Source organism: Molothrus ater, chromosome 9 (assembly GCF_012460135.2).
Source record: "Molothrus ater isolate BHLD 08-10-18 breed brown headed cowbird chromosome 9, BPBGC_Mater_1.1, whole genome shotgun sequence".
In the NCBI taxonomy this organism is placed as follows: domain Eukaryota; kingdom Metazoa; phylum Chordata; class Aves; order Passeriformes; family Icteridae; genus Molothrus; species Molothrus ater.
In genome coordinates, this window is record NC_050486.2 from 29836894 (window position 1) to 29859254 (window position 22361).

The window sequence follows — 22361 nt, forward strand, 5'->3', positions numbered from 1 at the left end:
AGGACACCTCCCACCAGCCCAGGAGGCTCCAACCTCATCCAGCCTCATCCAGCCTCATCCAACCTCATCCAGCCTGATCCAGCCTCATCCAGCCTCATCCAACCTCATCCAATCTCATCCAACCTCATCCAACCTCATCCAATCTCATCCAATCTCATCCAACCTCATCCAACCTCATCCAACCTCATCCAGCCTGATCCAGCCTCATCCAACCTCATCACCCAAAGGATCTGGGAAACTGAATCCCAAGGTTCATTGGTTTTCCAATATTTTTGCTCCTTTAGGGATTTGGGAAGTTGAAGATTCCCAACTTTTCAGGGTTTAGGAGCTGTTTTGGAGTGAAAATCCAGGGCTGGAGAGTTTGCTGAAGGGGGATGAAGAGCATTGTCCTGAGGATTGCTTAGGATTGACCCTAGGATTGACTTTAGGATTAGGTCTGTCCTGTCCCTTCCATCTGTCCTGCCCCACGGCTCCTTGTGTTCCCGGGTTTTCTTTGGATGGGACACCTGGAGATGGGACAGTGGTGACAGCCTTCAGGAGCTGCTGATGGCCATCTGCAAAGATCTGGGATCTTCTCCTCCTGGGATTCACCTGGGAATTCACCATGGCCATGGTGGGGAAACCTGTGGAAAACAGGGATTAAACTTCCCTGGCTGCCCCAGGAGGGGCTTCCTCCCTGCCACAAACTCTGAGAAACATTGTACAGCATTTCCATGCAGATGGATTTGTGCTCCAAGGAACTTGAGGGGTGCTGGGAATGAGCATTAGGGGAGAGGAGAAAGGAGCAATCCGAGGAAAGTGCTGCTTTCCCTGGCTCCTGGCAGGAAATCGCTCCTTAAGTGGCGCTCCCGAATTGTCAGCTGCTTGTTTTAACACAAAATGTGTAAAAATTCCAGCCCTGCTCCTCTCCAGGAGATGGGAAAGCTCTGGAGAGCTGCAGCTTCAGGGCTTGGAGACAGGGAAGAAAAAACTGTGGGGGTTATAAGTCATAATATTGTGACCTATTCCAGAGGCAGAGATTTTATTCCCGGATAAATCAGCGCAGTGGAGGAGGCGCAGGGAAACCAGGAAGGTTTGGGATGCTCAGGGCCCTCCCTCCCCCATCCTGCTCCTTGTTCCATGGCTGGAGATCCAGATCTTTGTGCCAGGGTCTGGATCCAAGTCCAGCTCTGGATGCTGTGGGCTGGAAATGCCACGTGGGCGTTTCGTACTCATCCAGGAGCATCCAGGGTCTCAGCTTCCCTCCTGGCCTGGAAGAGGGACGAGAATTCCACACTGGGCATTCCTTTGGCTTCTCCAGAGGGGTTCCCTGGTGGAGAGTGACCTGCAGTCAGAGCTTGGAGAGCTCAGGAAGCCTCAGGATGCTGCATAGGAGAGATGGCTCATCCTGGATCATCAGCGAGCCCACAGGGGTCCTGATCCACAGGGAATTTGCAGCTGGAGCAAAGGAGGCTCAGGGGCCCTTGTGGCTCTGCACAGCTCCTGCCAGGAGGGCACAGCCGGGGGGTCGGGCTCTGCTCCAGGGAACAGGGACAGGAGCAGAGGGAACGGCCTGGAGGGAGGGTCAGGGTGGACATCAGCAGGAGTTTCTCCATGGAAAGGGTGGTCAGGCCTTGGAAAGGGCTGGAGTCCCCATCCCAGAGGTGTCCAGGGAATTCCTGGAGGTGACACTGAGTGCTCTGGGCTGGGGACAAGGCAGGGGTTGGGCAGAGCTGGGACTCGATGGCCTTGAAGGGCATTTCCAACCTCAGTGGCTCCATGAATTCCAGCACTTTCCTTCCCCCTGTTCTTTCACCTCATTTCATCCAGGGAACAGCCAGCACTGCTGCTTCCCTCCCTGAGGGAATGTCTGCGTTCCAAAGGTGTGGAGCACCAAAGAAAGGTCATTTGAGGCCCAAAGTTTGTGGTGGTTTCTGCTCCTGGAATCCCTTCCATGCTGGGAGCCCACATCCCTGCAGCAGCTTCTCCTCAAACTGTGAAAGCTCCAGAGGCTGGAAGGAGCCAAAGTGGAACATAAAATTCCAGCTCCCTGAAGGTGCAATAAAACAGGAGGTCAGGATTTAATCCAGATGGGGACCTGGGAATCTGATGGGAGCTGCTCATTCCCAGCCCTGGGTTCCCTGTGCTCCATCAGCCTGTGCTGGAAGGATGTCAGCAGAGCTGGTGTTGATGGAAAATAGATCCAAACATTCATTAATTGCCAGCTCAGCGAGCCCCAGACCCCTCTGCACGGAGCAGCTGCCGCTGTTGAGTCATTCTGTTGGAAACTCTTCAGGAACTTCACAGGGATGAGATGATTTTCCTTCTTTTTTCCCCGTGTTGTCCTTCCCTCTGCTCCTGGTACAGCTTTCCCTGCCTCTGTCCCGCTCCCCCCCACCCCAGTCTGGTGGCTCTGGCTCCCAGTTTGGCCCCTCTGGGTGCAGGGTTTGCTTGGGAACTCCTCCTCTTCCACTCTGGATTTCTGGGACAGAGCATTACCTGCTGGAAAATGGGATTCTGTTCATGGGAAGCTGGGAAGGGCAGTGTTGGTGGGAAGGATGGAGCTGGAGGTGTCTGCCCGGGGAAGGTGAAAGCTCCTGGGGGCACTTTGGGGCTGGATTTGTGGAGCACAGGTTGGGGTGGGTTCAGAGCAGGACTTCAGAAATGGCAGAGTCCTGCTGGAAAATGACTTTTAGGGATCCCATTTTTGGAAAACGTCGAGTGCTTGTGCCATTTCCTGAGAGTTTTTATTGAGAGCTCTGGAAACTGAGGGGAATTTTCTGGAATGACTCCAGAGGAGACCCTGGAGCTGCTGCAGGGCTGGAGCCCCTCTGGAGCCAGGCTGGGACACCTGGGGGTGCTCACCTGGACAGGAGAAGGATCCAGGCAGAGCTCAGAGCCCCTGGCAGGGCCTGGAGGGGCTCCAGGAGAGCTGCAGAGGGACTGGGGACAAGGATGGAGGGACAGGACACAGGGAATGGATTTAAGGTGGAAATGGGAAGCTTTAGATGGGATATTGGGAAGGAATTCCTGGCTGGGAGGATGGACAGGCCCTGGAATAGAATTCCCAGATTTGCTGTGGGTGCCCCTGGACCCCTGGCAGTGCCCAAGGCCAGGTTGGACACTGGGGCTGGGAGCACCTGGGACAGTGGAAGTGTCCCTGGAAGGTGGCACTGGATGGGCTTTAAGTTCCCTTCCCACCCAAACCATTCCAGGATTCCATGATTTAACAATGCAGCACCTGGCACACCAATTCTGCTGCAGGTTTCAAGCCCCCCTGCTGTTGGTACAGCTCATTATTTGCTGGATAGAATTCCCCAATTTCTGAAGAAAAATAGCTGATCTGAAAATTGGGGTTTGTGAGCTAATTATTGTGAGTGGGTCTGTGTTTTGGGATCTGAAATAGGTGCATTGTTCAGGACTTCATGGAGAATGGTGTTTATTGTGAGGGTTGGTAAAATAATTCCTGGAGCTCTTGGGCAGCCTGTTCAGGAAAAAGAAGGGAATTAGAATTGCAGATCAGGATTTCATCATCCTCAATCAGCGTGGCCAGCAAGGAGGGATGAATGGAAAGCTGCTCAGGAGCCCCAGCAGTTGCAGCCTTCCCAAACCCATAAATGTCTTTGTGCTCCCCAGAGGGGCAGAAACCCCAGGAATTTCAATATCTGAGAAAGGGTCGATGCTGTGGAGAAAAACAGACAATGAAATGCCAGGAGCAGCGTGGGGGAAGCTCCTTTTGGGGTGGTTTTTAGTGATCAGCTGGGGTGGTTGTGTGTTATCCTGATTATTCCATAATTAGCAATGAGGGGGAAGAAAAATATCCCTGAAAACATATTTAGGATTTCTTTATCTGGGGTGAAACCCCATTTCTTTATCTGGGGTGAAAACCCCAATATTACATCAGTGGAGGTCTTTAATCTGGGAAGACAGAACACAGAATAAACTTATTTTTGTATTCTGTGCTTCTGGTTTGTCTCGAAATTCCCAAAATATCCGCTGGTGTTTTTCAGGCTGCTGTGAGGACAGGGAACATTCCTGAGCCTTCCCTGCTGCTGACTGAGGGAATGAAGGTGCCCGAGCGCTGGGGGCCTGGAGAGTTTCAGCAGGAGAGCAGGGGCTGCCTTATGTAACTTTGCTGAAAGATGTGGAAAAAAAGCCCCATTCTGGGCTGCTTTTCCGGTTTCTCTGTGATTTTTCAGGAAATGTTTGAAGTTTCCCTGGAGGAGCATCAGTGTTGGGGCTGCCAGGATGGCCCAGTGGGAGGAGGCTCCTCGTTAGCACGGCTTGCAAAGGCTAATTAATAAATACATGGAGTCTGGAGATCCAAATGAACAATTTGGGGATTTGGGAGTGGGAGGGAGGGAGGCTCAGTGGGTTCTGATCCCAGCCCTGGGATTTTATTCGTTTCTGTCCTGTTGATCCTGCAATTCCTGGGTTTTCACTCGGGATAATTACTGAACTGTCTAAGAAACTCCAGGAGGAAAATGCCAGGGAATGATTATTCTCCTTCCCAGCCAGCACCCTGTGATTACTGCCCCGCTCCCTGCAATTCCCCCTGTCAAATTTGGGATGCTGGGAAAGGCTGGATTGTGAAGGGAGACGCCAGAAAAATGGGAATAGGGAGGGAAAAGGCACAAACTCAGCATGTTGGGGTTGGAAAAACCAACAGCTCATGGAAGTGGCTGCTCCATAATTAGCAGAGAATTCATTCTGGCTTTTTCCCCAAGAGCAATGAGGAGAATGTGCAGATGTTCATTCCACAGGGTGGGGGTTTCCAGGCATGGAAGGTGGAGGGACAGGACACAGGGAATGGCTTCCCACTGCCAGAGAGTGGAATTAGAGAGGAAACTGGGAAGGAATTCCTGGCTGGGAGAGTTGGAAGGCCCTGGAATAGAATTCCCAGAGCAGCTGTGGCTGCCCCTGGATCCCTGGCAGTGCCCAAGGCCAGGCTGGACATTGGGACTTGGAGCACCTGGGACAGTGGGAGGTGTCCCTGCCATGGAATGGGGTGGGATTTAAGGTCCCTTCCATCCCAAACCGTTCTGTGATTCCATGGGTTTAAGGTCCCTTCCATCCCAAACCATTCTATGATTCCATGGATTTAAGGTCCCTTCCATCCCAAACCATTACATGATTCCGTGGGTTTAAGGTCCCTTCCATCCCAAACCATTCCATGATTCCGTGGCTTTAAGGTCCCTTCCATCCCAAACCATTCCATGATTCTGTGGGTTTAAGGTCCCTTCCATCCCAAACCATTCCATGATTCCATTATTTGGACCTGTCTGTGTATCTGTCTATTTACCTCCACCCATGGATACTGGGCACCTTTTTCATGGATAAGAAGCAGAATTCCATGGTTTACACAAAATTCTTCACCCCTGTGAATAAGACTGTCTCCTGCCAAACCAAAGTGGAGATGGAGCAAAGCCAAGGAGAGGTGCAAAGTTTTGGAATAATGATCATCCATGCTCCCTCCTGATCTTTCCCTTATACCTTTGATTTGCCCCTATTTTTATAGATTTGTTAAATCCTTTTATCAGTAACGTCAATAGAATAAAAATAAGGATTTATGTCTCATCTCCCAGTCAGAGGAGAGAACCACACAGTTTTCCCAGTCTGGAAAAGCTTTTCCTGAGCTTTGAGTGTGTCAGAGCAGCTGGGGAGTCTGAGTGGGGATGGAATGACACTGCCACTCTCCCCCTTCCCTGGATTTTTAAATTGGATTTGGCATCTTAATTGCTGAAACAGCTCCTCGTTCTGCCTTTCCAACTTGGAGTTTACTGCAGGGAGGGGGGCTTGAATTGTGGATCCTCTGAGATCCGTGGGGTGACCCCTGCTCTGTCCCTGCTGTCCCCTCCTGCTGCTTTGGGAATAGGGAATGTTGTGGATCACTGATGGCTGATGAAATTTATCCATCACCTCTAGAAATCCCATTTATCCATCATCTATAAAATGCCATTTATCCATCACCTGTACAAATCCATCAGCTGTAAAAATCCCCTTTATCCCCCTTTCCCGACACCTTCGATTCCAGCTGATGGATAAAATCCCTTCCTGTGGTTGTCAAGGTGAAACGTTTGGAGACTTCAGGGGGAGAACAAACAAACAAACGAACCCGGGGAAGGGAGAATGTTCCGGTGCCTGCTGCGCGTCCGGTGCCGCCGAACTTTGTCCTTCCCGAGGGGAGGAGGCGCCATCGGGTCCCCTTTGTCACCCCCGCAAGGTGCGGGTGGGGCAGAGCCCTGCCAGTATTCCCGATCCAGCGCGGCTTCCTTCCCATCCATCCATCCCTCCATCCCTCCCTCCCTCCCTCCATCCCTCCGTCCCTCCATCCCTCCATCCCCGGCTCTCCCAGCCCTCCCTTTGTCCCCGGGTCCCCTCCCGGCTCCGGCGGGGGCGCGGGGGGGGCCGGAATTTCGGGAGCCGCTCCCGGGCGGATGCGGCCCCATCTCCCACCCACCCCTGACGTCTCGCTGCACCAGGGAGCCGCGTCGGGTTTGATGTGGAGCGGCGGGATTTAGATCTTGTAAATCTTGTAAAATTCCATTTTATGCAGAGACAGAGAGGCACACACACGCTCAGAAACCCGGCGGCGCCGCGCGGGGCGAGGCTGCGGCTGGCGCGGTCCCGGCTCCGCGCTTTTCCCGCAGGAGCAGCACCTGGATGGGGATGGACGGGGCTGGGCGGCGCAGCCCCGCGCCCGGGTGACAGCGGGGACAGAGGAGGGACAGCAGCGCGGGGCACTCCCCTCTCTGCTGGCGGTGACCCCTGGCAGGGAGCCGGCGCCTCTCCTGCCCTTCCTGCCGGGCGGGATGGACATTCCAGGCCTTTTGCCGCCCGATCCCGCCCCGTAACCCCGCGGCTGGAGCCGCGTCCCTGCTGCAGCCCCGACCTCATCCCGGTGGATGCTCCGCGGGAGGGCCCCGCCGGCGGGGCTTCTGCAGCGTCACAAAACTTTGCCTCGGCTCCGGAGGAAGGAGGGATGTGACCTGGAAAGGAGGAACGGCAAAAAGGGGATGTTGCTGCAGCTCGGAAAAGGCTTTTTCCCCCCCGCTGTCTCAGGATCGTTGGAAGGGATTTTACAAATGAGAGCAGGAAGCTGCAGTCAAAGGGGGGGGTGCCAGAAATAGATTTATTTTTTCTTTCTCCTGCTAGAAATGAAGAAATTTGGGAGTCCATAGAGGCTGTTCCACAGGCACCCCCACTTTTTGCTTGCCAAGGCATTTGCATTCCTCTGGAAAGTGGCATCCACCTGCAAGGGGAGTTGCCATGTAATCCCAAAGAATAAAAACTCCTGGAAAACATCTCCGTGCCACTGAGCCACCTCCAGAGGGACCCAAGTTGGGAATTGGCAGGACATGTCCTGACTCTTTTTGGATGATAGAGGAGAAGGATCAGCTGGGAAGATGTTAAATATTAATATTTTACCCAATCGCCGCCATTCGTGGATTTGGTGAGTACGCCAAGGGTTTGTCCGGATCACAGCACTTCTGGTGGGCACAAAAGCTTGGAAATCAGGACTTTTCCAGGCTGAGAAGCAGCTGCTGGATGGGAACATGGATAAGGGTGTTCTTGGAGCTGTGGGTTTGCTGAATATTTCCTTCTCTGATCTTCCCTGCTCAGAGTTTGATCTGAGGCACCCCCGCGACGCCTCCGAGCGGGACTGTGGGGACAGGGTGGGGAAAGGATGGAAAATTTCCCGTTGTCCTGGTTTATTTTCCTTCTCAGGTGTTGATGAACCTCAATTTTCCTTTAAAGATTAACGAGTCCCTAAAACGTCCCTCGCTGGAGCGATTCCATGGTGCCACCTCGGCACCTTCTCCCTGTTGCGTTTTAATGAGCAGATGGAGCAGCTGCTGCTGCCTCTGCTGGGCCAGGGCAGGGGGACAGGGAGAGCCCAGGGGAATCCCAGAGGCATTTCCTCTTGGGAGGAGGAATGGGGCTGGGATACGGCACCAAAACCTCATTTTATGGGTAAAGATCCGCTGGTGGAGTTCAGGGCTGGAGTCTTTGGCTGCTGTGGTCCATGTGGTCTTCCAGGGTGGATAGTCTATGGAATCTGTGGGAATCTAGAGATAATTTTATATTCTGCTTCTTCAAATCCTGCGTTCTGTGGTCTCACCTACACACAAATATTCTGGGTTTACACAGAATTTATTCTCTGTAATCTCATTGTGGTTTTTAATCGTTTAACCGTGGCTCTGGGATCAACCTACAGGTCAATATTTGTATATAGGAATTAAAATATCCCCTGATATATAAATCTATAAATAAAATATAAACAAATATATAGAAATATCCAAGGCTTTGGGCCTTGGAATGGTGCTGGGGAGTGTTGGCTTCTCCAGAGCACATCCTGCTCCTCTCATGTGCAGTTCCTGGGATCAGAGAACAGGAAGGGGAATGCTTGGAGAAGAGGAAGAATGCAGGGCCTGTATTAAAACTATGGAATCCTGGAATGGGTTGGGTTGGAGATCATCTCATTCCATCCAGGGACACCTTCCACCATCCCAGGCTGCTCCGAGCTGGCCTTGGACACTTCCAGGGACCCACAGAGGCCCTGGGAAATCCATCCCAGGGCCTCACAGGGAGGAATTCCTTCCCAACATTTCTTCCTGACACCCAATCTAACCCAGCCATTCTTGGGATTTTTCCCATGGCTTCCCCTTGAGGTTTAGCCAGGGCAGTTGTTCCTTTGTTTTGGGAAGTTCCTCCTGAGGAGGAGCCCGAATAAGCCAAGAAAGAGAAATATTGGGTGGGAAGTGTTGATTTGCCAGATTTACAAATGAAGGGAAGGGGAGAGATCCTGTGCATTAATTATGGATAAAATTATAAAATTAACACTCAAAGAGCTCAGGAAGTGATGGAAAAATGCATTTCCTTTGGAGAAAGGAGAGCCCCATTTCTGTGGCTGCAGGAGAACAGAAATCATTTTAGCTGTAGGAGCTGAAACAAACCCTGAGCAGACCCGAGTCCCACCAGGGGAGATGGTCAGGGGTGGGGTGGGACAGATCAGAGCCATGGGATCAGCCAGGGAGGTTTCAGGTGATGGAAACTGTGCAGCTCAAAGGGAGCCTTGGCAGGGTGTGGATTTATGAAGGAAGGGATAAAGTTATCCCAAGAAAATTCCCTCCACCTGTGCCCAGGTGAAAACAAAGCCAGTTCTTCTTCACCCCATCCTGGCCTAGCTTGAGTCAGGCTGAGCCTTGCTAAACCAGACCTGTGGAAGCTCCTGGCTGCTGTTCAGAGCCCACACGGGGGGTGAGACTCACTAATTCCTGATTGAAATGTCTTCAGGGATTCCTTCCCCTGGAATAAATTTTGGGCTTCTTTGGAGCTTCTCCCTCCTTTTTTCCATCATCCAAAAGGAAATTTTGAACTGGATCTTCCCCCCTGGCCTGGGGGAAGGAGTCCTGCCCATGGCAGGGGTGGGATGAGATGAACTTTCAGTTTCCCAAACCTTTCCATGATTCCATGGATGACCTTTATCTTCCACGTTCTCTCCCCCAGTCCAGGAGAGGAGCTGCTGCCTTCCATCCCTCGTGGGCAGTGTGGGACCTCGGTCACTGCTGCTTTGGGCTGCAGAGGGGGGGGCTCTGCTCTGTGCCCGGGGTGGGAATGGGGCTTGGAACTCATTTTGGGGAAATGGAAGCTGGGATTGCACCAGCACAGCAGTTCCTGCTGGAGCAATGTGGGAATTCTCGCTCGTTCACAGGGATGGCCCAAACTCAGGCCTGACACTGGAGCTGCAGAGGCTGAGCTTGGGCAAGGGGGGGAGCAGAAACTCTGTCCTGAGGGGAAGTGGTGGGATCAAATCCCAGGATTTCCGACAGCTCAGGAATCTTGGAGAGGCCACAGCTCCCAGATAGCAGCTGGAGTGGCAGGAGTATCTTTGTGTTGGGATATAAACAGATTTATCAGCGCAGTGATAACCACGGGACCAGGAGCCACCCTGACCTTGGCTCCCTCTGCTCCCTGGTTCAGGCTGAGCTGTGGCACTTGGCTGTGAGGCTGGAGGGGCTTTCCATGGTACCATAATCATGGAATGACTGGGGTTGGAGAAGCCCCCTGAGACCACCGAGTCCCCCAGCACTGCCAAGGCCACCCAAGTGTGTCCCCAAGTGCCACATCCACAGGGCTTTTAAATCCCTCCAGGGGTGGGGACTCCACCCCTGCTCTGGGCAGCTGTGCCAGGGCTGGAAAGGAAGAAATCTTCCCACATATCCAATCTAAACCTCCTCTGGGACAACTTGAAGCTGTGTCCTCTTGTTCTGTCTCTGTTCCCTGGGAGCAGAGCCCGATTTCCCCCTCATTTCGTGGACAAATTCCACTTTTATTTTTGTATTGACTTTCAAAATGCTCAAGGTTTGCTCTGGGAATTAACACTCTCCAGATCTGTGGGTTAAACTTCCAGCCACCTTATTTCCATGGATTTCAGCTGGATCTTAAGCCATTTTGGTTCTCCTGATGGATTAATTCCACAGCCTCCTATAAATAGGCAGGATTTCCAACAAAGCAATGATTTATATGCAGCAGGTAGATTTGAGAGACAGAACTCTGAAATCTGTAGGCACAATTTAGAAAAGGAGAGGCCAAATATTTCTCCTGCTCTCACAAGAGCCTGGAGGAAGCACAAAGAGCTCTGGCTGTGTCTGCAGCAGAGACAATGCCTGCCTGGGAGGGAGCTGGGGAGCCAGTGATGGGGTTTAATTGGCAGCCTTCGGCTGGGGGGAGCTGGGTGTGGAGGGGCTCTGGGGAGCAAGGGGCTGGTGTTTAATTATTGGTATTCAGTGACCTTTCCCTTCTCCTCAGGCTGGGTCTTTTCAAGTTGTTCCTGGCTGTGTTTTCCCGCTGCTTTTGCAAGGCAGGAGATGAGAGTTGGAGGCTGCCCCTGACGTATTTACATTTCCATATTTCCATTCATTACCTTCATTTCCAGGGAAAGAATCTGGGGAGATTCACTGGCATGGGAAAACTTTTCAGCCGAGTTCCTGGACATCTGTGCCTGCCATGCACACACAGCTGCTTTTCCAGGCTATTCCTCCTCCTCCTCTTCCTCTTCCTCCTCCTGCTCCTTGCCTTGTCCAAGGGGCTCAGTCTGAGTCCCCCTGGCTGCAGAGACCCCTTGGGGTGGAGGAGCTGCTCCCCAGCCTGGGCTGGTATCCCCAGTGAGCATCCCTTGGGACAGGTGACAGCCAGGGAGGGGCAGGAAAAGCCAGGACAGCTTTCCCTGGGTTCCTGTGACTCCAGGAGGAATTGGAGCTGCTGAAACAACTCCAGAGGAGGCTCCGGAGCTGCTGCAGGGCTGGAGCCAGGCTGGGACACCTGGGGGTGCTCCCCTGGAGAGGAGAAGGATCCAGGCAGAGCTCAGAGCCCCTGGCAGGGCCTGGAGGGGCTCCAGGAGAGCTGCAGAGGGACTGGGGACAAGGATGGAGGGACAGGACACAGGGAATGGCTGCCAGTGCCAGAGGGCAGGGATGGATGGGACATTGGGAACTGGGAATTGTTCCTGGGAGGGTGGGCAGCCCTGGCACAGGTGCCCAGAGCAGCTGGGGCTGCCCCTGGATCCCTGGCAGCTCTGGGACAGTGGGAGGTGTCCCTGCCATGGCAGGGGTGGCACTGGGATGATCCTTGAGGCCTTTTCCAGCCTGAATCATTCCAGGATCCTGTGAATGCAAGCTCAGTTCTCAGCATTTCTAAGAAGTTCTGGGGCTTTTTCCACTCTCACATCTTAGCAGGCTTAGGAATGAGATTCATGTTCTGAAAGCCTGATCAGGATTTCTTTCCTAACCCTCTTCTCTGGGGGCTAATAACTGGGATATGGATTTCTTTTAGCTCCAGTTCCCTGACAGATTAGCCAATCTCAGGCACTCAGTGAGCACCACGATGGAAAAGGGGTTTCTTTTCTTCTTTCCAGCAGAAAGAAACAAAATTTAATAAGGGAAATTTGGGCTTCCTGCTGACCTGGAGTTTGTCATGCACAAAGAATCCCAAAGTTCATTGAATTGTGCTGTTTGAACACAGCCCCACAGCTTGTGGTTTGCAGCTCTGCCATCCTGAGAGCAGCTGGGCCAGGCCCCTGCAATTTATCCCCTTGGAAGGTGGGAATAATGGAAGAGCTTTTCCAGGGCTGGGCCACTCTCCCAGGCACTGTGCTCAGGTTCTTCTGCACAGGATAAATCCAGGTGCCCCCTGAGTCTGAGTTCTCTTCCCAACAGAGAGCAGGGCAGGTGGATGTTGGGAATTCCCTCTGCTCCCCAGGCCCAAAGCTCAGCCCAAGTTTAATCTTAAGAACTAAACAAAGGATTTTCTGGTGCTTTTCCCTGTCCTGACCCCCGCAGGAGCCTCCTCAGGACTTCTCAAAGGAACCCAGGTGTGATTAAAAACCTTTCCCTCCAAACTGCAACCCCAAACCCATCATCATCATCATCAGCATCATCCCTCTTCCCTGGGGATTTGGGGCTCTGGCAGAGGGATTGAGCTCTGGGACCAGACAGGGAATGCCTTTGCTGCTCGTGCTGAGGGCAGCCACTACAGAAAGAAGGATTCTGGAGCTTAGAATGGTGAAATAATGGAATAATAGAATCATGGAATCATGGAATGGTGGAATAATGGAATAATAGAATCGTGGAATCATGGAATCATGGAATGATGGAATGGTGGAATAATGGAATCAGGGAATCACGGAATCCTGGAATCACAGAATATCCTGAGCTGGAAGGGTTGAGCCCAGCTTGTATCTCAGAGCACCTTCATTCCATGCACTATGAAATGTTCTTTTTAATGAGGGCTGGAAAATCATCCCCTAAACCATGTGAGCTCCAGTGCAAAGAGCCATTCCATCCCCTTTGGAAGCACTCAAAGTGTCCTTCACAGCCCTTGCATTGTCTTGCTTCACTTTATCACAGAATCCCAGCCTGGTGTGGGCTGGAAAGAGCCTTGAAAATCCTCTCATCCCAGGGGCTGAGGCTGAGGCGGCTGGGCTGACCCTCGCTGCTCATTTTAATCGCGTTTTGATCGATTTAAAAACTCGATGGAGGGTGTGAAGAGAGGCGAACAAAGCGGCAAAAGGTTCGGGAGGGAGAGAGAGCCGAGAGCCCTCGCTGCGCGGCTGCTGGAGGAGCCGCCCGGTTTTGCAGCCTCTGCTCGCCCGGTTCAGACGTGCGGGGCTGCTTTGAAAGCTCCCGCTGACGTCAATGGAGCGGCGGAATGGGAGCATCCGCGCATCCCAGCCCTGCCCTGGCTGCGCTCCAGCCCCGGGCTGCTCCCGAAAACCTCCCCGGCGCCCGGGGAATCGCCCCGGTCCGGCACAATTAACAGCAGCCGCATCAGGGATGCGGTCAAGTGCTAACGCTGCTCCTTCGTGCTGGAGTTTTCGGTTTTTTTCCGGCGAGAAAAAAAGCAAATTTTCAAGTGACGAAATTATTGCTTGGCTTTAAAAGGGGTTTAATAATCATTTTATAGGGTCTGTTCATCATTTTATAGGGTCTGCTTCTCCCCAGCTCCAATAACTTGAGTGCTTTTGTTGCTTTTTTAATGTAAACTCTGATTTGTAAGTCTCATTTTTTTTTTTATGTAACTCTAAATTCTAGGGCAGAAAATGCCTGCGAGCCTTTCAGAGCAGTTTCGCTTTTTTTAGCTTTTTGTTGGAAGGAAGAGCCTGGGAAAAACGTGTTAATTGTCTCAATGTGGGAATGCTGCAGAGGAGCTCGGCGGGAAGCAGCCCGTGACACCGAGCTGATGGATTCCTGCCGGGAGCCCTCATCCCACAGATCCCGGGGCTTTTCAGGGATTGTCCCAGCTCATCCGAACCTCTCTGAGCACAGGACAGCATCTCCTCAGCCCCCGCGGGGCGCGGGAGTGGGAAATGCTGGGAAAATTGGAATTAGTGGGGGAAACGTGGCCGGGATGAGGTCTCAGGACACGGCAGGAAAGGGGAAAAATCGTGTGGAGATAAATCAAATTATCTTCCCTCTCTGCAGCACTATGGAAAATTAAACCCCCAAGTTTATTCACCCTGGTGACGAGGGGCAAAACTGGGATACAGAGGGTGGAGAGCAGGGAGAGGATCAGGAGAGCTCTGCAAAGCCACTGGATGCCCCTGGCTGGGCTGAAAGCACGGGCAGGCATTCCAGAGTCCTGGAGTGGTGTGGCCTGGCAGTGACCCCAAAGCTCATCCTGGGACAGGGACACCTCCCACAGCCCAGGGGGCTCCTGGCGCCCCTCAGGGTCCCTTGGGAATGCTGAAGGGGCTCCCAGCCACGCCTGGATTCCCTTCCAAAGGAGCATCCCTGAGCACCCACGGGTGCTTCCTTGGGAAGAGGCTGCTCCTGGCCAGCCCTGGGCTCTCCTGCCAGGTGGGAAATGGAGCCTTTGCAGAGAGAAAACAAAACAAAGCAGAGCCTGGGGGCTGCTGGGCTCAGAAAGAGCAGCTGGGGCTGGGGCACGGCAGCTTCACCGTCGGGTTATCCCAAAATCAGATCCCGGGTTTATCCCAAAATCAGATCCTGGGTTTATTCCAAATCAGCTCCAGGGTTTATTCCAAATCAGCTCCAGGCTTTATCCCAAAATCAGATCCCGGGTTTATCTCAAAATCAGCTCCCGGGTTTATCCCAAATCAGCTCCAAGGTTTATCCAAATCAGCTCCTGGGTTTATCCTGAAATTAACTCTGTTTCTCCAGGACCTTTCCAGGCAGATTCCATCCCAAGCAGGGAGAGCTTGGCCTGGCTCTGGAATCATCCCTGGGATTGCAGTGGGAAGTTTTAGGGTGTTTTTGCTGTGTTCCCTCAGGTGTTTGTATTTCCATGTTAATTCCAAATAAACTTGAACAATTCCGGTAATGAGCAACAGCAAGACTAAACCTAATTCTGTGGTGGTTACCACAGAAACTTCATGAAAATTCCCACTTTTCTGATGGAAGATTCCCACATTTCATTTTCTGGCTGTTTAGGTTTGCCTGGATTGGATATCAGCAGGAAATTTGGGGTTGTAATACAGATGGCAAATGTGGAATTTGGGATTCGGGCAATTCCCTTCCAGGTCCCTTTGCTCCCCAGGGAGCTGCTGGATCACAGGGACTGGGGGAATTCTAGGAAACATCCCGGGCTGTGCTCCCACTCAGTGTGAGGGAATGAAGCTCTGTGTTCCCTGCAAGCTCCAGGATATTCCAGCCTGATGTTTATCCCTGTTTTCTGAGATGGAGGCCATAGGTGTAGGTTTGCTGGTGAAATGGGAGGTGAGGTGAATTAATCCAAAGGGTTGGATTCCCTTATAAAATATTGTTAGGAGCCATGGATGAAACATGATAGGTTGATGATATAAACACCTGGCATTATTGCATTATTTGATGGATTTTTGGGTAGGAATACAGAAAAAACATAGGACTGGGAAAAGCAAACACGGCTGGAAAAGATGCCCAGGTAGTGCTGGGATTCTTGTTCCCACAGGATTAACCTTTGCCATGGATAGCTGCCAGAAAAGCAGATTTGCCCCATTGGAAGCAGCAGATTCCAAGGGGAATCTGGAGCTTCTGGATTCCAGGGTTTTGGGCCACGCTGGGAAGCCCCAGCAGGAGCCAAGCACAGCATGGAATGGGTGGGATCCTTCCTGGAGGCAGGGAATGGGGCAGGAGCTGCCTTTGACTGACAGGATATTTATGGCTTTTGGGAGAGCACAAAATACAACTTGGAGCTCTCAAACTGAGGCTCCCATCAGGGGAGCTGGGGCAGGACCTGGGGATGGGAGTGGGCAATCCATGAGGAGCATCCATGGATCCCACCAGGACAGCATCCATTGGATGCCACCAGGACAGCGTCCATGGGATCCCACCAGGACAGGCATCCATGGGCTCCCACCAGGACAGCATCCATGGGATCCCACCAGGACAGGCATCCATGGGATCCCACCAGGACAGGCATCCATGGGATCCCACCAGGACAGGAGCTCCAGGAGCTGGGGTCACCCAGCTGGGAGGGGTTCCGATCTGCAGGGGGATGAGGGGGGTTCCTGGGGTGGGAATGTTGGAGAAATGAGAAATAAACCCTTGGTTTGCTGTTGGAGAAGGAGAGGGAGCTGGGAAGGGCTGGATGTGGGTAGCAGGGAAGGTGAGGTGAGGATGAAGCCAGAAGTGCTGGGAATAAGGTGAGAAATAAAGTGGAAATCTCGGCAGGGCCGTGTGGAGCAGCAGCCGCGGTGCCCAGGGAAGGCAGAGCAGCTCAGGAGCTCAGGGCTGGGAGCAGCAAACGAGGCAGGTCCAGCACGGGGCAGGGCTGGGGGCACCTGCAGGAGCCCTCCCAGGTGAGGCCCCACCTGCAGAGCTGCCCCAGCCCTGGAGAGAGCCCAGAGGAACCCATGGGGCTGCTGCAGGGCTGGAGCCCCTCTGGAGCCAGGCTGGGACACCTGGGGGTGCTCACCTGGAGAGGAGAAGGATCCAGGCAGAGCTCAGAGCCCCTGGCAGGGCCTGGAGGGGCTCCAGGAGAGCTGCAGAGGGACTGGGGACAAGGGATGGAGGGACAGGACACAGGGAATGGCTCCCACTGCCAGAGGGCAGGGATGGATGGGACATTGGGAATTGGGAATTGTTCCTGGCAGGGTGGGCAGGCCTGGGATGGGATTCCCAGATTTGCTGTGGCTGCCCCTGGATCCCTGGCAGTGCCCAGGCCAGGCTGGGCAGGGCTGGGAGCACCTGGGACAGTGGGAGGTGTCCCTGCCATGGCAGCGCTGGAATGGGATGATTTCTAAGGTCCCTCCCAACCCAAATCATTCTGGGATTCCATAATGCAATTAAAATCCCTATACCTGTGTAATCAGCTATCAGGTACCTGCATGTGTTCTCTGGCCTTCTGTGGCACACCAAGGTGTGTTTGCCACTCTCAGGGAATATCAGGATTCCTTGGGAATTGTAGGACAGATCCCCAGGTGGGGGAGACTGACAGGGCTGAGAAAGGCCTTTCCCCACCTGACGTCACAACCTCATTTCCAAACAGGTTCTGCTCTTTCATCTCCTGGTGTTTATGCACATCTCAAAGTGCAGCTGCTGCCTTCACCTCCCAGCACACTCCCTGCAAACAACACTGAGAACATCCCAGGTTTCATTTTGGGATGAATAAAAACCCCTCTCCTTGCGCATTATCATAGAATCCCAGACTGGTTTGGGTTGGAAAGGACCTTAAAAGTCCCTTAGTTCCACCCCTGATGGAGGGACACCCTTGGCAGGGACCCCTTCCCCTGTCCCAGGCTGCTCCAAACCCATCCAACTGGCCTTGGGCACTGCCAGGGATCCAGGGGCAGCCACAGCAAATCTGGGAATTCTATCCCAGGCCTGCCCACCCTGCCAGGAACAATTCCCAGTTCCCAATATCCCATCCATCCCTGCCCTCTGGCACTGGGAGCCATTCCCTGTGTCCTGTCCCTCCATCCCTGTCCCCAGTCCCTCTGCAGCTCTCCTGGAGCCCCTTCAGGCCCTGCCAGGGGCTCTGAGCTCTCCCTGGATCCTTCTCCTCTCCAGGCTGGGCATTCCCAGCTCTCCCAGCCTCGACAGTCTCTTCCTTTAATCCCATCTCTGGACCTGTTCCCTTATGTTTTCCTGATCCCTTGGCTGTTTTGCTCTCTCTCTCGATGGTTTTACTGCAGGAGGATCTCCTCTGCTGCCAGGACAGAAGTGTGGGATTGGGACTCATTCCCTGAAAGCCCCTGGGGTCAGTTTAGGCCGTGCCAATCCTTGGGATGGCAGCAGAGCCCTCCAGGCCAGTCGTGCCCCATTCCCTGAATCCCAGTGAAATATTCCCATTCCCCACAGGCAGTGAAACATTGCCCAGTTGTGTTTGTATGGCAGGGCCACATCAGTGCTGCCCCAGAGCTGTTCCCTGCTGGCTGATTGTCCATGCAGCACACACAGGAGCAGGATATTCTGGGATCCATCCCGGGAGCAGCCGTGACTCATCAGCTGCAGCAGCAGCCAGGAGATGAGGAGCTATTTATTACAGCTCTTTCCAGGCTGTGAATTCTTCTGAGCAGCCAGTTCAGCTAGGAATTATGTAATTATTCCTCCTGGATGGTTTCTCTTATTGGTTTGTAATTACAAAATCTTCGCAGCACATTCCTGGATTTTCAAATGAAATCCTAGGAATGATTTAATGTGAGGAGAAGGGAGAGATTCGATCTTCCCTTGGTTATGTTTGTGTTGTTTGGCTTTAGCAGGGATGGATTTGCACAAACTTCACCTTTTTTTTTTTTTTTTTTTTTTTTTTTTTGTGAAACTGTTTCACTCCTCGTTTACGGCTTTGGAAGTTGATAAACAAATGTTTGCGATGAAATCATCTGGCCTTGGAAGCTGGCAGGAGGGGAATTCCATGTGGGAGTTCCCGGCTTGCTGGGTGGGAGAAGGGCTGGATCTGGAGCTGTTGGAGTTGTCCTCATGCCTCCCAAACGCTGGCTGATCCCAGGGAGGGGTGAGGAGATCCAGGGAGGCAGAGCTGCCCTCCCCCAGCTCTCCTGGTTCCCAAGAACAGCCACACAGCCCGTGCCTGCCCATCCCAGAAGGGACGGGAGATTGTGGCAAACCCTGTGTCCTAAAACAGAGAGGAAAGTGGGTGTGAAACCCTCTGAGGCTTCAGGAACGGGAGCTGGGGGTGCTCCTGGTGCCACCCACAGCCCCTGGAGCTCTGGAGCAGCATTCCCAGCCCAGAGTGTCCCTTTCCACCCTGTGGGAAGCAGATCCTCTGCCCCATGCTCAGTGGAATCAGGATCCCGCTCCGTGGCATCCAGGAGAGCTGAAAGCAGGGAACTGGGGATCTGGCTCCTGACAGGCTCCACTCGTGCTTTGCTGAAGGGTAGGATAAATATTTCTTAGTTTCAATCCCCAATAAAAGAGCTAAAAGCCACACCCTTGGATTTATAATCTCAGAACTGTGCTATAAACTCATCACAGCCTGCATGTTCCAAAAGTCACATGGAGGGTGAGCTGGCAGAGCTCTTGGAAAGCTCTAAATCACATTTCAGTGCCCAGTTATCCTAGGGAAGTCTATTATTCTTACACTGATCGTGGATAATTTGGCTCTAATCTTTATTCTGTGCTCTGTTTTGATTTTGCTGGTCAATTTTTATCACTCCCTTAGGAAGAGACCATTTGAAGATGGCTTGGCAATGAGTTTGGAAGGAGAGATTAATTCAGAATCTGAAGGTGGTGATGGGATGGGTCTGTCTCAGGTGCATCACTCGAGCTCCTATTGGCTCTTTCAAATCAGACTTTCTTTCACCCCCAAGATCGTGTAGGATCATGGAGTGGTTTAGGGTGGAAAAACCCTCTCAGACCATCGAGTCCAACCTTGCCCTGCATCCCCAGGTTCCACATCCCCAGGGATTTTTAATCCCTTCACGGATGGGGACTCCACCGTGCCCTGGGCAGCTGTGCCAGGGCTGGAGAACCTTTCCATGAAGAAACGTTCCCAGTATCCCAGGTGGGTAAGGAGGGAGCCATCCCATCCCCGTGGTCTCAAAGTCCCTGGTCCCCCCTCCTGATTTCTGGGAACCATTCCCTCTGTGAGTCCCTCCTGCCAGCCGTGGGATCAGTGGCTCGGTGTCCCCTGCCCACCTGTGCCCAGCTCCAGGAGCCCCTGGAACATTCCTTGGCCTCGGCTGAGCCTCGGGCTGGGCGGGATCAGGGGATGGGAACGGGGCAGGCTGAGCCTGAACAAACTCTGCCGGGAAACCCGCGGGGGATGGTCCCAAGGCAGCCGAGGAAGCGCAGGCAGGAATTTCTACAGCTCATCCCTGGGTCAGCTAAAGGAGAATTCCCGCAGTCAGCGCTTCCCGGCTCCCCACAGCCCCGGGGCATTGGGGCGGGTGACTTCACAGGGATCGGGAATGATTTCACTCCAGGCTGACGCCAGGGAAAATCCCGGGCTGTGGCAGCTGAGCCGAGCCTTGCAAAGCGGGGCCGGGAAAGGCTGAGCGCTCACAGAGGCTCCGTGAGGGACTCACTTTGGTCTGAGACTGCATTGGCACCAAAATCTTCTTGTTCTCCTGAACAAACCTTTCCTGGTGGCCCCGAGCCACGGTTCTGTGTGATCCCAGCTCAGTCCTGGTGCTGGATAAATTCTCCAGGCCCCCGGGAGCACCTCGGCAGGGCTGGGGGACACTGGAACCAGAGGGAGCAGCCGGATCCCAGCTCTTGGCACTCAGGGACACTCCCGAGGACAGAGATTTGCTGGAGCACAGTGGCACTGAAGGAGAGGCTCTGTCTGTATCTCACCATTTAAGTGCATGAAAGAACTCTGGAAAATCCAGAGAATAAATATTGGCTGAAGGAATTGAGGTGTGTGAGTGAAGGCTTGAAGTGGGGCTGTATTGGATGTCCCAGTTTCCCTCAGATCACAAAAAGCTCTGACATTTTTCATCCATAAAGACATTAAATTGTTTGGAGTGGAGGCTGGAAGAACAAGCTGACCCCCTTTTGCTTTGCTGCATCCAAATTGTGCAGTGTAAGAATTATTCCATTAAACTCTGCCCTCACTGCAGCTCTCCCAGACCAGTTTAACTCCAGGAATGAAAGCCCAGCTGATGACAGATGGAATTTGATGGGTTTATTTCAGATTAAGAGTGTTAAAAAGTGGGTTCTGGCAAGGAAAAAAAAAAATACCACGTTTTCCTGAGGAGACACAGGAAATTGTCAAAGCTCTAAGAAATTGTCACCTTGCATAAGATCTGACCTGGCAGCACCGCAGCTGTGGAGGAGGAATTGTGTGAGGCTGACAAAGGTCAGTTCTTCATCCAGGCTGGGAGGGGCTGGGGCTGCAGGGGTCCACAGGCAGGGGGAACATTCCAAATCCGGGAATTCTATTCCAGGGCCTGCCCACCCTGCCAGGAACAATTCCCAGTTCCCAATGTCCCGTCCATCCCTGCCCTCTGGCACTGGGAGCCATTCCCTGTGTCCTGTCCCTCCATCCCTGTCCCCAGTCCCTCTGCAGCTCTCCTGGAGCCCCTTCAGGCCCTGCCAGGGGCTCTGAGCTCTGCCTGGATCCTTCTCCTGTCCAGGTGAGCACCCCCAGGTGTCCCAGCCTGGCTCCAGCCCTGCAGCAGCTCCTTGGATCTTTACAGAGTCAGAGATGGAGTTTCTGAGTATTGACCAGCCCCTCATGTCACCCTTCAATAAACTTTGGCGTCCATCCCCCCTTCAGAAGAGCTGGAGTTTCTTAGGCTGGTGCTGCAGGGCTCCAGGCTCCCAGCAGGACTGCCAGCCCAAGTCCTGTCTCTCTCTGCTTCTCCAAGTTTGTAAATTTGCCTGTCACCTATTTTTATGCAATTGAATATCTTTCCCGTGGCTTCTTTTTCTCTCCTGTTATTAGAGAAGCAAAGGAAAAGCTCTCCTGGGCATGAATGAGGAGCTGTGTAATGGGTTGCAATGGCTCCATCCAAACCATTGTGCTCTGCCTCGTGAATATCTATTTAATCAGTGGTTTTAAAAGAGCTGATTTGTGCTAAGTGATTTTTCTTTCTTAGACTGCAGCAAGAGTCTCATCCTCTTGTGAGGATGCAGCACAGGCAGTCCAGCTATTCTGGGCTTCAATGGCCCCATTGAGCTGGGAAGAGGTTCAGGAGCAGGGATCCATTGAGATGATTGTGGCAAGGAGCTCTGCAGGAGCTGCTGGGATGAAGCACCAGGGTTTATTAACTCAGCCATTCCACTCAAGCAGGAGCTGGGCTGTGTTTTCTACTCACAGATTTGCTGTGCTTTAGGAGTTAGGCCAGCTCTGGATGGTTCAGAGGCACACAGCTTTCAGGTCTTGCTGCTGGAGGGAGCTTTGCTCCGCCAGAGCTGCCCTCAGCACGTGTGCCTGAGGTGGCACTGCTGCCTCTCTGCCACCCCAGGACGGTCACAGGGGACCAGAGCCACCAGTGTGGCCATGGTTACATTCTCAGGCTCTCTCTGTGGCTTTGTGCTTCCCCCTCATGGAGAAGGGTTGGGGTTCATCGTGCCTTTGCTCACTGCAGGTACCAATTTAGCCAGAATTTGGGTTTGTGAGCGGTGAGTTAACAGCACTCAGAGAAGCACTGCTGGGTTTAGGTTCAATCCCAGAGAACACCCAGCCATCATGGCTGTGTTGTGAGCAGCAATAAACCTCTGACCTGAGCAGGGTGAGTCGTGCCCAGCTCCCCAGGCTGGCACACGCTGCTCCCCTCCCTGCTGCCCTGAGCCCTGCACAGCCCCCCTTGCCCAAACACAGCAGCACCTTGGCACAAGGCACAGCCCAACTGTTCTGGCTGAGTGCTCAGCTTTGACACGAGGCTTTTGTTGTCCTCTCCTTATCTTGTTTGCTCCTCACATGATCACCAGCAGGCCCTGGCTATCTGTGTGGCATTTGCTGTCCCCTGGGTCAGCTGT

General features: G+C 53.1%; 1 protein-coding gene across 3 annotated transcripts in view; it reads left to right on the plus strand.

Moving 5' to 3' along the window:
- The window catches only part of PDE4B (phosphodiesterase 4B), a 225156-nt gene that overhangs the window by 129791 nt on the left and 73004 nt on the right, over positions 1 to 22361 (plus strand). Inside the window, exon 1 of one of the 3 annotated variants that reach the window (XM_036387463.2) lies at positions 6473 to 7432. The exons of the other annotated variants lie outside the window; for them this stretch is intronic. Coding sequence (XP_036243356.1) covers positions 7386 to 7432 — 47 coding nt within the window. The 5' untranslated portion in view covers positions 6473 to 7385. Of the gene's footprint in view, positions 1 to 6472; positions 7433 to 22361 lie in introns of those variants that run through there. 3 annotated transcript variants of the gene reach the window in all.